We start from the raw sequence: 17,480 nt of genomic DNA, 5'->3' as shown, positions 1-17,480 counted from the left end.
AGGATTTTGTGTTTTATCTGTGTTTCTTTTAATTTTTTGTGAGCCATCTTGAATTCCAGTTCTGGGGGGAAAGTGGGCTATAAATATATAAAATGTTGATGAGGAGGAGGGGGGGGGCAAACAACAGAGCACTTATCAGAGGCCAGAGTTGAGAAAGGCATAGCAGGTGACAAAATGACTGACTGGTACTTTTTTTCTTTCTTTCTGCAGAGGCAGAACCTCCAGTGATGCAGCTGAATACTTGTAGCAGCTGCCAACCCTCGGGGCCTCTTCCATCTGGATGCAGGATCCTTTAGTAGATGCCTGGTTAAGGCTGCAATTCCATGCATGCTTACCTGGGAGCATGTCCCATTGAACTTGGTGGGACTAGCTTCTGAGTAAGCATATGTAGGATTACACTGTAACGGGCGTGGGTTGCAACCCTAGACGTACTTACTAGTGGAGAAGGTCCATTGGTGAGAATGGGACTTCCTTCTGCAAAAACATGCATAGGATTGCACAGCACATGAGAGAGGATGTTCCATTTAGACATCTCCAAATTGGCCCTGAGCTCCGCCTCTTATACACTCGATTCCCAGTGTCAAAATTGCATTCCCCACAATCAGGGATAGTGTCTGGCAACTTGGACAGAAGCCTCAGTCAGCCCTCTAATTTACCTCATAACTCACAATCACCATGGCCACTAGTTATGTTCTTTCCCCTCTCTGCAATATGTCACCAAAAGTTACCAACTTCTTGGCACACAAATCTGTACTATATAAATTTTCCCCAGCGTGTCTGCCTCCGTGTCAGAAAAAGCTAAATTTCTACTTTGTGACTTATTTTTACATAAAAAATGTAGAGACTCCAAAGGCAGAGACATATGACAGTTAAATGCTCAGATAAGAGAAAAAGAAAAAATATTATTCAAAGGAGGCTTCCCCCCCCCCAATCAAACATTAAACAAAGTTCACAAAGCACCCCCATGAATCACTTCCTCTGTGATGAGGAACACACTTGCCTGGGAATAAATCTTATCCCAGTTCTTGACCCTCTTTGCGGACAGTCTTTCATTCAGTTTTCTCTAGACAAGCCACCTCAAGGACTTCTCCTTTTACCTATGATTTCCCCCTTTAAAACACGAGACTGCAGAGATGGTAGGGACAAGTGTATGTTCCTTGCATGCCCCCATTCATTTAACGTTTCCTGGTGACATTTGGGGCAGATGTAAAAGTCAGCAAACTGCAGCCATGGCTTTCCTTTCCAAAGTTTATATAGGCATGGAGAGATCCTTCAGAGCAATTCTTCTCCAGTCAAGTCCACCAGGGACAAACACATACCGCTGCAGCCTCCCCACCCCACCCCTAAAGCACCCTTCTCTGTCCCAACCCAAAACCAGCATAAAGAACCACTGTTCCATAGTTAGACATGCTCCTGGGCATAGTCCATGCGTGCCTCAAGTTCACATGGTTGTACAGAGACCAAAAGCAGAAATTGTTTGTACATAATGAACCTTATTTTGTATTATTGCCAATCCCTTAAGATATTGTATTTTGGAGACTCTCAGATCCTATTTTCTGTATTGTATTTTATTAAGAGTTATTGCGAGCTTGGCCTCTATGAACTTCCTCTCTTTGCAGATCGCCGTTTCCTCTTAGTCTAGCAGCTCTTCTTTGCCTAGTTTTCTTTTTAAATATAGCACTCTTTTCCTCCTGTTACTAGCTCTGCAATTGCTTTGGAGCAGCAAAATTAAAAAAAAAAGATGCAGCATCAGATCTGTTGTTCGGATTCTTCATTATTTAATTGAGGGGTTATTAATTTAGCAAATCTCAGTGCAAGTGCAGGCCTGCCATCACTCACCGAATAATAGCTGTGCTCTCCCTTTGTGAGCAGAGGTCTCTGAGCTGAGCAATGTTTCTCTGAGGGCTTATACAGAAATGTTAATTACTGAGGAATGATGACAGCAGCTTCCCTCCTAGATCTATCATTCTGATAGCAATACCCCGGTAGCTATTGTATTATAATAATATCATTATAATATAATATACTTATAATATAATAGATGAGGAAGAAATCTTGTTGCATGGAACTATCCTTGCTGGTAGGAGAAAAGCACATTTGCTTTTCAAAACAAGCAAATAAAATATGTGCTGCTATTAAATTTCCACAACGCTCTATACTCAGGGCGGTTCACAGTACAAAATCACAATAATTTTTTTTTTAAAAAGACCTAATAAAAATAAAAGCAAATTCCAGGCTCCCAGCAATGGTAGCTGCATGACCTGGAGGGAACACCTGGGTCTTCCTCCAGACTAATTGCAAATACAAAGCAATTTCTCAAGGAAATCAAATGTGTCTAACCTACCTCACAGGATTGTTGTGAGGATAAAATGTGGAAGGAGGAATCCAACATGCATAGGAGTTCTAAAAGCCCAGTAAATAAATGTCCTAAAAGCTGTGACCTTTGAAAGGTCTTCTCTGAAAATGCACTACTTCAGCCCAGGGGTGAGGAGTCTCAGCCTAGGGGCCAAACAGGCCCTCAAGGTCTCTCTGTGCAGCCCTTGGGACTAACTCCCAGGCCACTCCTGCTGTGCAGCCATACCAGCTGGCCCCATTTCACTTCCTCAGAGAGTGTTTCTGCCTGGCTGGAATGTGTCTTTGAACCCGAGTAATGCCTCTTGCTTGTCTGGATGGAGAAGAAGCAGGGCTGTACAAAGGTAACAGTGATATTTGCTCCGCCTCTTTTGTCTTTGGGCCCACCCACCAATGGGATGTGGTTCCTGGGAAGATCTCAGGACTGGAAAAGTTCCCCACCTCTGGTATAGCCAGATTCCATCAGAGCCTTGGGAATACAGTGGTACCTCAGGTTAAGAACTTAATTCGTTCTGGAGGTCCGTTCTTAACCTGGAACTGTTCTTAACCTGAAGCACCATTTTAGCTAATGGGGCCTCCCGCTGCTGCCGCACGATTTCTGTTCTCATCCTGAAGCAAAGTTCTTAACCCGAGGTACTATTTCTGGGTCAGCGGAGTCTGTAACCTGAAACATCTGTAACCTGAAATGTCTGTAACCCGAGGTACCACTGTATTAGACTGCGAACATGTACATGTAAGTAAGGACCCACGTCAAAATATTCCAATAGTCTTCCAGCACTACACCCACCCAGTAATCTAAAAATATTGTCCTGGAGAAATTACTTGGTTTTTCCACCGTAAAATGTGAACAAGCTCTTAGGGGAAATATATAGACTATTTTCATAAGCAGCAATCTAACTACTGGGTTTAATGTATATTAATCTGCATTTGTTGCTCACATTAAAACCTCCGGCAGCTAGAATGACACTTCATTCTTGAAATGGCCCTCTTCCCCTTTCCATTCTGCAATAACAAATACTGTACTCACGACATCAAGGGAAAGCTTTTACAGAAGGGAGTTGCACATCCTTGTCAGACCTCTGTCACCTATAGGAAACTACTGGTTTCAGACATGGGTGGTGAGAGTACTTTATATCTTCTGTGTGTACCGTAAGTAGGATGAAGCCTCAGCTTTGGAAGCACTTCCTGTTTGGTCCTGTAGTGCAACAGTTCCCAAACTTTTTGGTATAGTGACCCTCAAATCCAAATGTACTTGCTTTGCTGACCTATCAATTTATTGACACATGAATTTTGGGACCTTAGGTCTTCGGCAGCTGTCAATTTCACCGTTGTCTCCTGCTTGTGGACTTCTCAGTGATATGTGGTTGACCATAGCGGAAAAAGGGATGCTGGACTACACATGCCTTTGGTCTGATCCAAGAGGGATCTTTTTCTATTTTGACATTTTTAAAATGTGAGAAGCTGCATTCATTACAGATTGTTGAGAAGGTGCAAATGGGACGCTACTTTCCAGGGCTGGCCTGAGACACAGGTATGATTCAGTGATAAACTCAGTTCATGCAAGTAGAATTGATTTGGAGTTCCTGCACAACAAATGGGCTTTTCCCCAAGACTGTTTTTTTTTTCAGTAAGGAAAGTGATGGGGAAATGCCCTGGAAAGTATGGAATAACACTTGTTTGACACAACGTCTAACCTCACCATAAACAAAACGGAGTGAATGCCCAGTAAGCTGGTTCTCTTTAAGTGACAAATTCTCTGCCTGATGCAGAACAAAAAAATGATCCTCCTTTTGCCCAGGTCAAGGACCAGAATCCCCAAGGCCAGTCAAGTTATACTGTATTGGCACTTGAGGCAGAGAATTCACCAAGTGGCTCTCAGCTTCCTTGGTGCTAAAAGTCTGATAATAATAATAATAATAATAATAATAATAATAATAATAATAATAATAATAATGGGTAATTTGCCGTCCTTTCATAACAGCCCAGATCAGCTGCCCATGGCAGCCTCCTTTCTTTACCTAATGGTTTTGCCAGCCCTCCTGCTTTCAGTGGCACCCCTGTCGTCATGGTAGCAAATTCTGGTTTATAGGATTGCTCTTTCAATCTGCTCAATTTATTGTAGGCAGACCTGGATGCACTTTCCTTTTGAGAGCAATAAACTTCCAAATCATAAAGGCTGTTCTGTCATTTCGCACATAGCTCCTTGTGCTTCTTTACCATAATTTTGTGTAGGGGGGGGGGGAGGGCTTCAACAATGGGTACCTATTAGGCACTGCATCATTCCATCGTACTTTTAACAAAGGGTTGCACTTCAGATGGAGCCTCTCTGCTCCTCTACTGTGAGGGCTACATTTCCTCACTGAGCTCTGTGCCATTTACTGCAGACACAGCCCCCAGGTGGGTGTATCATTCTTCCCTAACATACTGAGCAGGAAATGGGTGGGCAGGCGATCTGCGCTGGGCACTGATGCCTTTGTCAAAGGAAAAAATAGTTGGCTTTTATTTCTGTGCAGCGCAGACACAATGTTAAAGTGGAGTGATGACTTTAAAGAAATAGCTCTAGTTACTTGAGAACCCCTTTGTCAAGAGAACAGGGACCCAAAGCTCATTGCTGTCTCCTTGGTATCACTGCAACTAAATTTACTTTTGCTCACCCTGGATCTTGGTTTGCCCCAATACAGGCTCCCATTACGGGGAGATAATGGTGTTGGCACTAGTTCTGGCACACATACTGTACATATATACAAACAATAATCTAAATTTCCATGCTTACAGGTATTGCTCATGTACTTGCAGTTTGCATCAAGCTTGCCACTGTCTTGGCCGGTCAGTTGTTTTTGTGCCTTAGGTTTAAAACACAGGTAGGGCATGTTGAGTTATTTTTCTCAATTCAGATCCAATCTGGTTCATACCCACACTCACATACAACAATTACTAATCCCAACAATCTCCTAGGTACATATACCAAAAGACCAACATATTGAAGCCAAAACCAGATTTAATCTAGGGCTCCACCAACCCCCCCTCCCAAAAAAACCCTCATCCCATTCACCAAACACTCCTTCACATTCACACAGAGTTTTTGTGTATAGTTGAGGAACCAAGCTCTCACCCCAATTATCAACCCCCATTTCTGAGCTCCCAGCTGAGAAGCGGTCAGACTCCAGTGTTCCCCCCCCCCAACTGTCCTATGTCCTCACCCCCCAGATCCTTTTTGGGAAACTATGATGATTAAAGTAGCAGAAAACAGATCTATGTTTCTCATCAAGGAAAAGTTTGTGTCAGGGAAGCTGTAGGGGGAAATGCGCTATCTTAGTAATCTGAAGACTTGATTACTGCAATGCACTGTATGTGGGGCTGCCCTTGAGCTTGATCTGGAAGGAGCATTTAGTGCAAAATGCTATCAGCAGAGGAATGTTGTTATGGCATGGAGATCAGCAGTGTTGCTGTTAAAGGCACAACAGCAGAGTAAAAAAACATATATATTTTTAAAAGCACAAGAGCAGGTCATGAAACCTAGCTCAGCAGGCAACTCTTGTTATTTAAGAATTAAACAGTGAATGTCATGTAGCAGAGCAATTTACTCTTTAGTTGCCTTGCCTACAACCACTTTGCTTGTCACCTCCACTTTGCAAAGCTCTCCTGATGTATTAAGACATTTTTATTAGTCTTTAGGAAGGGCTTTTGACAGTAGTTTATACTGAAGGCCCTGAAGGCTGGAAACAGAAAATCATATTGCTTTCCTCTAAAATATTGCTATATATATATATATATATATATATATATATATATATATATATGGCGCATATTGCAAAAAAAAAAAAAAAATGATGGAGGCATGATCAATTGTGGTGTCTACACTCAGCTCACTATCACCTCTGGCCAAGAGGTTTTGCAGGGTTTGGTTCTGTATGAAAAATGTATTTATTTGTTTTCTTATAAAATTATATATATTGTCTCATGATAATATCATAAGCAGTTTACATAAAAAAATAGAATACAGCAAAATTCAATAAAAATGTCCTAAAAATTAGATACCAACAAAATGCAACAGTTTATCACAAATAAAACCAAGTCATGTACAGAACAAAATATTAAAAATTTAGAGTCAGAGTCCTTGAAAGCTTGAGTAAATGTATTTTAAGGTGTTTAAAGGTCACTACTGCCTCCACCTCAGTGGCTCAGAGTGCCTTCCATGAGCTTCCTGTGGTGGTCCTGCTGCGCCCCCATCTGGACAGGAATAGCCTATGCTCTGGTAATCTTTAGGTTAGGCTGCAACACACTATATGTGGGGTTGCCTCTGAAGAGGGCTTGGGAACTTCAGCTGGTGCAGAATTCAGCAGCCAGGTTGCTCAATGGGGCAAGGTGGTTTGAGCATAAGAATGCCAACCCTAGCCCATCTGCACTGGTTGCCAATCAGTTTCCGGGCCTAATTCAAAGTGCTGACTTTGACTTATAAAGACTTAAACAGCTCAGGATTGCAATACTTCAAGGACTGCCACTCCCCATATGAACCAACCCAAACTCAGTGATCATCATCTTGTAAGACCATAATGGGCTCTTGAGCTCTTGAGTGGTGGATTCAGGAACACGAAGAGGCAAAACACCATGCAGGGTTCAGCAGGATTTATTTTGAGTTACATATGTAAAGCAAAAGGCACAATCCAAAAGTTGGACTGAGCACTGAGAGACTGGCGCGTACTGCTTATAAAGACAATACAGAAACCGAAAATAGAAACCGAAAATTGGCTCAAGGTTCACATGTTCCTTAGGAGTACAACCTCCCAAAGCCTCCCCAACTCGCTCTCCCCAGTCTGGGAATGTGTACCTGGCGAGCTTTGAATGTACTTGGCAGACTTCCCAGAAATATAGCAACATCACCTAGCTTGTCAGCACACAGATCCGCTATTGTATGCTGAAGGTTGAACCTATTCATAAGGCATGTGTGTGTGCCTAATCAGCAAGAAAGCATAACTTCAATTAACCGGCAATAATACTTGTTGCATTAGATAGGAAATACAAAAGCATAAATCAATAATACCCATGCAGGGGGATGAGTCTACTAACTAGGAAATACCTTACATCTTAATGGACTGAATACAATATTAATACAGGTGGCAGGAGCCAACTCCAGCTGCATTCCTCCTGTCTGCTCAGAAAGCGCATACATCCCGTCCAAGGCTGAGAGCCCCCCTTGCTCACACAACTCAGAGCTGCCCCTCTCCCAAAGACCCATAGGAACAATACACAAATATAAATCAATACATACCAATACATGTAATGGATACACAACTCCAACAAGCCTGATGCCTCCAGTATGATCAATCAACAAGACCAGCTCTTAAGCCCATTAAAGGCTAACCACAATTAACGGCACATTCCTTAAAATGGGCTTTCCGTCCCCCTCTCTCGTGATGGTGTTTCTATGGTAACAGCCAAGGTGCTATTTCTGTATTAACAGGCCATTGTTTAATTCCAGACCGTACACCGTTATCAAAACCTTGAAGCTGCTGGCTAATTTTGGCTGATTTCCCAGAAATAGTTGAAGAAGCAACATTAGGCACATTCCTTTGTCTCTCTTAATATTACAAAAATACAGAAAATATATTAATGCACAAATGCTGTGAATGATACACAAATAAACAAGCTTAGAAAGCAATTAAGGCATTTATAATCAATATGGGATATCTAGCTATTTGAACTGTCCCCTTCATTCCCTCCTTTTCTCTTCAGACAACTCGGACTTCACAGTACGAGTTCGTCTGACGGATCCTCCTGAGCCAAACTGCGATACAGGGTCATTTTATAGGGATCAGTTATCCTTTGCACAGAATCAGAAATACACTTTTGGACACATTGGGCTAAACAAGGGGCCATGTAAATTGATAACAAAATAACAAACAGATATGGTCCTCGGCCATAGGTATAATGGACATTGCCAGGAGACCAACTGTGAGCCACTATCAGGTAGCACCTCCTCTCCATTTATAGGGGTAGTAACATCATTAACTCTCCCGCAATGGTATGCATGTTCGTATTTAAAGCAATCAGGTTCAATGGGATGGGTATCAAAGGCATTTTTCACCTTTTGCATCTATGGGGCCTGACATGCGTACCAAGCAATTTCCCTTCGGGTCCCTCCCCGCAACCTACGCTCCTGTAGGTGCTTCAATAGGAAAAGAAATACCACCACCATGTAAAGTATAGTTAACATGATGCTAACACCTAGAAAACTCAGTGTATTCTCTCTTTGCGTGGTGTTCTCGTGGGGCATCATTTCTCTGCTCTCCACCTTTGGGGATCAACGTATAGGCCACACGTACCACAGGAAGATTTCCTGCTGTTGGAAGTATTCCAAGCAGCTTAACTACTGTTTCTTCCTTACCCTGGGTTCCTGGAACCTCCACCTGAGGGAGTGACCCTTCCATTTAGTGACGGGGGGAAACTGACTTGCACCGTACACACCTCCTTTCTAATTCCTGACTCAGATGGTTCTGGTATATCACTTGGCCCCTGTGGCTATAGCGATTACTGTAGAGCAATACACCTCGTGTGTGATGCCCACCTTCCGGATTAGGAGGAACGGTCTATGGACCCACTCCTGTTCCCCAGTGGCCCTATAGGCCCTGCTTTGACTGGTTGGACAAACCAATGGCAGCACTGTCCTGCTGTCCAACTGTCCTGATACCGTTCAGCTGCTGATGTTTCCCAGTTTCTTCTGCCGTGCGTAGAGGTGCCAGCTTCCCGGGTGTGGCACCAGCAGGGCTGTTGTCTCGCGGACATCGAGAAATAATCAGGAATCACTGTCCAATCTGCTTCAACTTCCTTCACACGCGGACGGTGGACCCACGGGATGGTACCGGTAACTTTCACTGCCGTTGAAATAGACAGGAGAACAGTACGCTGCCCTCGCCAGGCCTCGCAGAATGGGGCGGTATGTTGACCCACACTCGGCTCCTGGTTCGATAGCGGCAACGGTTCCACCAGCACACAAGGCGTTCTAGCCTGGGTCCACCTGTTCAAAGACAAAAATCTGAGACAGTGATTGCACATCATGCTCAATATCTATAACATCTCTCGAAACAGCTGAAACCATTTCCGTTGTCTCTTCAGCACAGGATACTTCAGCTGCTTTTTCAACTCCTGAAGTTTCTTCTCTAGCTGTAATTGCTTCTGTGGTTACTTCTTGCTGCACTGGAGCTGCACAAAGTACATTTTCCTGTTGATTTTTTCTGTTTCTGCTACTAGCACCTGCTTCACTGCCTTCTGTGACAGAACTCTTTCCTTCCTCTGATAAAGCACCAGAGTCCGAGGTGAGGGTGCCTCCACCTTTGGTCTTTACTGCTGCAGTTGCTACCATTCCTGTGAATTTCGCTTTAGTTGCTAGCTCTATGCTTCCAACCTTTTTTCTTCTTCTCTTTTTTCTTTTTCTTTTTTTTTTTCCTTCTTCTTCTCGGGGGATCCACAGTTGACTCACTTTTCACAGTGCCATCCTCTGTTAACTCGGCCTTAGTGCGTTTTGATCCCAAAGTAAGCGCATCTTCCTTGTCATTCTGCAAAGATCCTTCAGTTGCAGTTACAAGCGTGACATCCTTCGGTTCATTACTTTCTGGAACATCAACTTCAACTTTCATCCGTGCCTGCCCATCTCAAGGTATGGCTGGCATCTGCTACATCCATTTGGATGACATTCACTACCTTTTGATCAGGTGCTGAGACTTCAGCTACTCCCCTCTCCATAGATCTCTCAGCTACAGCTTGCTCTGTTGATGTTTTTAGGGCAGGATCATCTTCTACTTCATTCATTGAAGGCCCCTCAATAACAACTGCATAAACATCTTGCATTTCCCTCTGCTCAGGAGCTTCAGTCCTGTCACCAATTACAGAGGCTTTATCAGAATTTACCTCAACACATGTCGTCAGGGAGTCTGAAGTATCTTCTACCTCAGAGTTGAAACCGACCTCATTCTCCACATTCTGCAGGATCTCCTGTAGATCTGGCTGCTTGGTGGCTGCGGCTTCTGCTTTCATAATTCTTCTGACTGTTCTGAAAAGATCTCCTCATGCACCTTCTCAGGAGGAAATTTCACTTCCACTATGCACCCTCCTTCTCTGCAAAGACCTTCAAACCAGCCTTGAGGGCTGCCTTCTCTATGGGGGCTTCTGTGTTCCTTTCCTTAAGAATAATATCACCTTCTGCTGTTTCTATAGAGGATGCCATCTTCTTTGCTTTGTGGAGTCCTCTGCCTCAACGTCTTTGCAAGTACCTCGCTCCACCATTTCCCTTGGCAATCTCTACAGCAAACTCTATATCCACCTTCTCTGCAGGTGTTTCCATATCTAGCCTTTCATCTGGCCGATCTGATGAGGCCACTGTTTCTGCCTTCTCTGCAGGAACCTCTGCTTTCACCTTTACATCTGGCTTCCCCGTGATGGCCTCCACACAAACAGACACATTTGATTCTTCCGCCTTTGTGAAAGGCTCCAAGTTCTCCTTTAAGTCTGCTGCCTCTGCTTCTACCTACTCTGGGAGGAACTTTATTTCCACCTCTTTGACACGGCCATCCGTTTCTATTCTCCACACATGGATCTCAGTCTCTGCATTCTGCTTGTAGACCTGCACTTCCACCTTTCTTGTGGGCAAGTCTTCTTCTACCGTCTCAGCACGGAGAGGTTCAAGTTTTTCATTTACCATTGCCTTTGCCTTTGCCTTTGCCTTTGCCTTTGCCTTTGCCTTTGCCTTGCCTTTGCCTTTGCCTTTGCCTTTGCCTTTGCCTTTGCCTTTGCCTTTGCCTTTGCCTTTGCCTTTCCTTTGCCTTTGCCTTTGGAAATACTGGTTTCTGATTTCAACTACAACATTCTCTGTGCTTTCTGGTAGTAAGCCAAGTGCGGCATGTTCGGCCATACCTAGGTCACTGACTTCAGTTGCTGCATTCTGCACTGGAACTGCAGTTATCTTGCTCTGAATAGGTGCCTCAAACACAAAAACTTCGGCACAGGGAGGCTCAGCTTCCTTTTGCTGCCCCATCGGCCGCCCTATTCCCTCGGGTCACAGGTTCCTTTTCCTCTCTGGTGCCCTTTGTAGTGCCTCACGCCTATCATCTCAGGGGTCCAAACGGCTCCCAACAGTTCTGCTAGCTGGTTTCGGCGTTTCACATTGCGCCCATCTGATTCCAGCCACCAACATTCTTTCCATATAGCTTCATCCTCGTTAGTGTGAGGAAAGCATACTCAAAGTCTGTATAGATGTTTACAGTTCGTACATTGGCCAACCATAGTACTTGGGTGAGGGCCACTAATTCAGCTGTCTGAGCTGACGTTCCCGGATCCAATGGACCTGCTTCAACTGTTGCATATCTCGCTAATCTCCTCCAATTCTGAACAAAGCTGCTTTTATCGGAGAATGAAATTTAGGCTTGCAGCTTTGTAGGAGATCTCGACCCAACAAAGGGATGGGACACTCTGACATATATAGGAATTGATGGGTCAGCGTTCGCCCCCAATCACGCATTCCATGGGCTGTAGAAAAGCTGTACTTGACTGGTTCCTGTTGCCCCTGTAACTTTGATTGACTGCATGCTGATAGCTGTAGTTGCCATTGGAACTACTGAATTCTCCATAAAATTGACCACTTGGTTCCCTATTTACATCTGGGCCATGAGTTCAGGGGAACCCTAAAGTGAACCTGGTCCTCCCTATTGCTGGTTCTCAAAACTTTGCCAGCCCCATGAGTACTGGACCTCCTTGTCCGCTATTCCATCGGTCTGTATGATAGGAGTAGCGATTTTTCACCGGTTCCTCTTCTTCCTCTGGTTCCTCTTCTTCCTCTGGTTCCTCTTCTTCCTCTGGTTCCTCTTCTTCCTTGGCTCGGTTCCCCTTGGTTCCAGTCTTCGCCCGTTCTCCTGTTTGGGCCATGCCTTTTCCAATCCAATGGCCTTCTCGGCTGCACAACGCACACTGGTTTCTCCCTATACCAGTTTCCGCGCTCTCTGCCTCTTCCTTCAGTTGCACGTCCTCTTCCCTCAGTTGCACGTCCTCTTCCCTTCCTCATTTCCTCTTCTCCTTGTTGCTTCTCCCCTATAGCCAGTGCCAACATATTCAATTTCTTCTTTCTGTACTTTTCTTGTTCCCTTTCCTTTTCCTCATCTCTATTATCATATACACGCTGAGCAGTTGCTATCGTCCACTCCAATGAATGGCCTTCTAAACCACCCTTCTTCAGTATTTTCTTGCGGATATCTGGGGTTGATTGGGCTATGAAGGTAGTTTTTAATAATATCTCATTATTCCCCTCCTCTGGGTTTAGGGGTGTCCAGATTCGAAATGCCTCCTTCAGTCTTTCCAGGAACATGGCAGGACTTTCATCAGGCTTCTGGATAATTTCAGAAACTTTTGCCATATTGGTGGGCTTTCGGGCATCCCTAATGAGCCCTTGGATCAAAGTGCTCCTATAAGATTTGAGCTTCTGCCTGGCATCTGCCTCATTGTAATCCCAGTTGGGATCTGTGAGGGGATATTGAAGCAATCTTTCTCCCTCGTCTACTTTGTCGTCTGCCAGAAGGCGACGAGCCTCAGTACGTACTCTCTGCACTTCTTCGCTTGTTTGCAATGTCTGCTGGCAATCTTCCCAAGTAGGGGTAAGTGTTTTCATCAAAGAAGTGATCAACGTGATCACCTTCTCAGGGTCCTTAGAAGTTATTCCTTTCACTCTTTCCATTTCTTCTTTTAGCATCTGATGCTCCTCATGTTTTAGCGCCCGCTCATCTGTACTCAGGAAGGCTCTTAAATACTCCTCAGAGTCTTTACTTTTGATCTGAGCCAGCTTCAAAAGCCCATCAGACCCACCTGCAGCAGCCTGCCACCTCTTCATGATCAGCCTAGCCCTTTGGTAATTTACTGCAGTGTTCTCTGGGGTTCTGGCATGGATGCCAGGGGTACATGGCAAATCCTCTGGTTCTTGGTTTAACTCATGGGTGGGATACACACTTTTCTTAGGCGTTTGAAGAACTGCCTTGGGGTCTGTTGCCTCTGTCTCTCCTCCTTGTTCCTCTACTGCCCTTGGAGCCTGGCCTCGCGGCGATTGACTCGGTGGGGGTTGGAATGGAGCACTGGGAACATAAGGGGTTGTCTGCTGAACAATGTCTAAGTCTGTTCTGTCGAGATCGCTTGCTACTTGCAACTGTGCTTTCTCTCCAGAGCATGCCATTATCTTCTTTTTGCATTGTTCCTTCGGGTTCTGGTCTATACACCCTTTCCATATATTTACATATGGAATCTGATCCAAACGTGTTTGGATTACTGCTGCCCACAGTGGGTTCACTTTCACAGGATCAAAGGATCCTTCAGATGGCCATCCGGTGTCTAGTGTTGGCCAATCCACTTCACAAAGACTTCTCATCTTTTCCTTGTCTAGCTTGATATCATAGTTATTGCCTTTGTTAGCTAACTTCCAGTTGTTCAAAATGCACTGGAGCGGGGTCAGTGGGGTTGAAGAACCTCCCCCCATTTCCCGCGCCTTCAAACGTGCTTGCACACACACACTCGCACCCGGGGTTCGTGGCCTGGGCAGTCTCCTGCACACAGGAATCTCACTACTTGCCAGTCCCGTCTCTGCCAAGGCAGAGATCCACACTCAGTTTTGGGTTTCCTCTACGGTCCCCCACTCATACACTCTTTACAACCACACAGGCGCCTCACACACCACCTTCCCAACCTATCTCTGGTTCCCTTCTGGACGTTTCACCTACGTCCAACCCTTTTTCCTCCTTTGGGAGCAGCGTTGGGTCACGTCTTATACCTGTGCGTGCCCACTAGCCCTCTCCCAGTTTCTAAGACATCCAAGACGTCCTAGTTCCCTTTCCTCTTTTGAGAGCAGCGTTGGGTCACGTCTTATACCTGTGCGTGCCCACTAGCCCTCTCCCAGTTTCTAAGACATCCAAGACGTCCTAGTTCCCTTCTGGGTGTTCAAAACGTCCACCCTTACCCTAGGGAGTGGCTTTCAGTTGTCTTATGGACTGATCGGGTCCACTCGTACAAACCTATACCACCTCCCAGAAGAATGATCAATTCTTCTTTCCCTATCCCCTCTCCCAGGGGGATTCCTTACTTACCCTTCCCGCGGGTTGCCCTTCAGCGCTGCTCCTTCTCCTGTTCCTTGTGTCTGTTCCTTCGCGGCAAGGCAGTGGCCACAGAAACGGCTTTCAGTTTCCCAGTCAAAGGTAGCCTGGCGTGCACAGAAACTTTCAAGTGTTTACAGCGACCACAAGCCAGACCAGAAAAGGCACAGACCTGCCTTCATGTCAGCATCCAACACTCAAAGAGCCCTGGCCCACCCAGGGACGCCAAATGTAAGACCATAATGGGCTCTTGAGCTCTTGAGTGGTGGATTCAGGAACACGAAGAGGCAAAACACCATGCAGGGTTCAGCAGGATTTATTTTGAGTTACATATGTAAAGCAAAAGGCACAATCCAAAAGTTGGACTGAGCACTGAGAGACTGGCGCGTACTGCTTATAAAGACAATACAGAAACCGAAAATAGAAACCGAAAATTGGCTCAAGGTTCACATGTTCCTTAGGAGTACAACCTCCCAAAGCCTCCCCAACTCGCTCTCCCCAGTCTGGGAATGTGTACCTGGCGAGCTTTGAATGTACTTGGCAGACTTCCCAGAAATATAGCAACATCACCTAGCTTGTCAGCACACAGATCCGCTATTGTATGCTGAAGGTTGAACCTATTCATAAGGCATGTGTGTGTGCCTAATCAGCAAGAAAGCATAACTTCAATTAACCGGCAATAATACTTGTTGCATTAGATAGGAAATACAAAAGCATAAATCAATAATACCCATGCAGGGGGATGAGTCTACTAACTAGGAAATACCTTACATCTTAATGGACTGAATACAATATTAATACAGGTGGCAGGAGCCAACTCCAGCTGCATTCCTCCTGTCTGCTCAGAAAGCGCATACATCCCGTCCAAGGCTGAGAGCCCCCCTTGCTCACACAACTCAGAGCTGCCCCTCTCCCAAAGACCCATAGGAACAATACACAAATATAAATCAATACATACCAATACATGTAATGGATACACAACTCCAACAAGCCTGATGCCTCCAGTATGATCAATCAACAAGACCAGCTCTTAAGCCCATTAAAGGCTAACCACAATTAACGGCACATTCCTTAAAATGGGCTTTCCGTCCCCCTCTCTCGTGATGGTGTTTCTATGGTAACAGCCAAGGTGCTATTTCTGTATTAACAGGCCATTGTTTAATTCCAGACCGTACACCGTTATCAAAACCTTGAAGCTGCTGGCTAATTTTGGCTGATTTCCCAGAAATAGTTGAAGAAGCAACATTAGGCACATTCCTTTGTCTCTCTTAATATTACAAAAATACAGAAAATATATTAATGCACAAATGCTGTGAATGATACACAAATAAACAAGCTTAGAAAGCAATTAAGGCATTTATAATCAATATGGGATATCTAGCTATTTGAACTGTCCCCTTCAATCTGAGGCCCTTTTTCGTGTGCCTCCTCCTCGAGAGGTCCAGTGGGTGGCAACATGAGAACGGGGCCTTTTCTGCAGTGGCTCCCTGTTTGTGAAATGCTCTCCCAAAGGATCCTTGCCCAATGCCTTCATATATATATATATATGTGTGTGTGTGTGTGTGTGTGTGTGTGTGTATGTATATGGCACCAGGCAAAAACAGTCCTCTTCTTTCAGGCCTTTGGTTGATTAAACAATCAAAGGCCTTTTAAACTGTGTGTAGGGGTATTGTTTTTATTTGTTATTATGGTATGTATTTTGTGCTTTTATATTGTAAACCGCCCTGTGATCTTCATCTGAAGGGTCATATTGAAATTTTAATAATGATAATGATATCTGTGCTGTGCATTCCTTGGGACTTCTCTAAGAGACTGTAATGGCAGAGTTTGTAGCCTGAATCACCAGAAGGCAAGCAAACTAACTATGCCAATCCATACCATAACTTCCTTATAACCAAGTTCATATCTAATTTTCTACAACCCTTGAACCTTCTGGACTTTATTCAGCCATCCTATACTGGGTAGAGTGGCATGACAGGCGAATAGCAAGGCCCCTGACCTTCTTTTTTAAAAAACAAATTGCTTTTTTTCTTAAAGATTTAATAAGGCAACGAGTTAGTTTTTGATAAAATTATTTCAGAAGAGGCTAATTTTACAGTATGAGTAGTTGCCCATAAGAGGAATTCTTTTTAAAAAATGAACAGACATAAAAGCATCCTGCTGTATCTATTTCCGCTGTTGCATTTTGCTGTTTATGCTTTTATGAAGTACTTAGTGATTTTATGTCATGCCTTTGTGTTTATTGCTCACTGCTGCATTGCTGCTGCTCCTCCCCACTGCCAGGTAGGCCTGGGGCCCCACTGAAATTGCAGCAGGCCCACCAACGGGCACTTTGCCAAAGACCCCCCTCAAACTTGGAGCCAGCCATGGCCTTGAGAATGTTCTGAAGACCCAGGATTCAGTTTTACTGCTGAAACTATGTAGGTTTTTGGGCTTGTAAGCAGCTGAATCTGAGATCAAAGAGCAATCGGGTGCGAGCTGCTTGAGCAACCTGGATGAAGATCAGGGTAAAGTGTAAAGTGTAATACAGTACATAAAATACACAGCATCCGGCTCAGCCCAGGACAAAGGCAGAATGCAAAAGGTGGAAATCAATAGAAATACTGCATAAAGGTCAGATCAATCACAAGAACCAAGAGGGCTTCTAGATCCAAGAAAGGTAAAGGGACCCCTGACCATTAGGTCCAGTCGTGAACCATTAGGCTCATCTGGCTTTACTGGCTGAGGGAGCCGGCGTACAGCTTCCGGGTCATGTGTCCAGCATGACTAAGCCGCTTCTGGCAAACCAGAGCAGCGCACGGGAACGCTGTTTACCTTCCCGCCAGAGTGGTACCTATTTATCTACTTGCACTTGACGTGCTTTCGAAATGCGAGGTTGGCAGGAGCAGGGACCGAGCAACGGGAGCTCACCCCGTCATGGGGATTCGAACCGGCGACCTTCTGATCGGCAAGCTCTAGGCTCTGTGGATTAGACCACAGCACCACCCGCGTCCCCCTTGAAGTGGTTGGTGG

At 44.8% G+C, this 17,480-nt stretch overlaps 1 protein-coding gene across 1 annotated transcript in view; it reads left to right on the top strand.

The window, feature by feature from the left end:
• The window catches only part of CREB3L1 (cAMP responsive element binding protein 3 like 1), an 80,190-nt gene extending 78,438 nt beyond the window's left edge, over positions 1-1,752 (top strand). The window contains exon 12 of the mRNA XM_033149084.1: positions 211-1,752. Within this exon, the coding sequence (XP_033004975.1) occupies positions 211-247 (37 nt within the window). The 3' untranslated portion in view covers positions 248-1,752. The remainder of the gene's footprint in view (positions 1-210) is intronic.
• Positions 1,753-17,480: the final 15,728 nt, after the last annotated feature.

Source organism: Lacerta agilis, chromosome 1 (assembly GCF_009819535.1).
Source record: "Lacerta agilis isolate rLacAgi1 chromosome 1, rLacAgi1.pri, whole genome shotgun sequence".
Classification (NCBI taxonomy): Eukaryota; Metazoa; Chordata; class Lepidosauria; order Squamata; family Lacertidae; genus Lacerta; species Lacerta agilis.
Note: the sequence above shows the minus strand (reverse complement) of the source record. Positions and strands in the feature narration are given on the sequence as shown.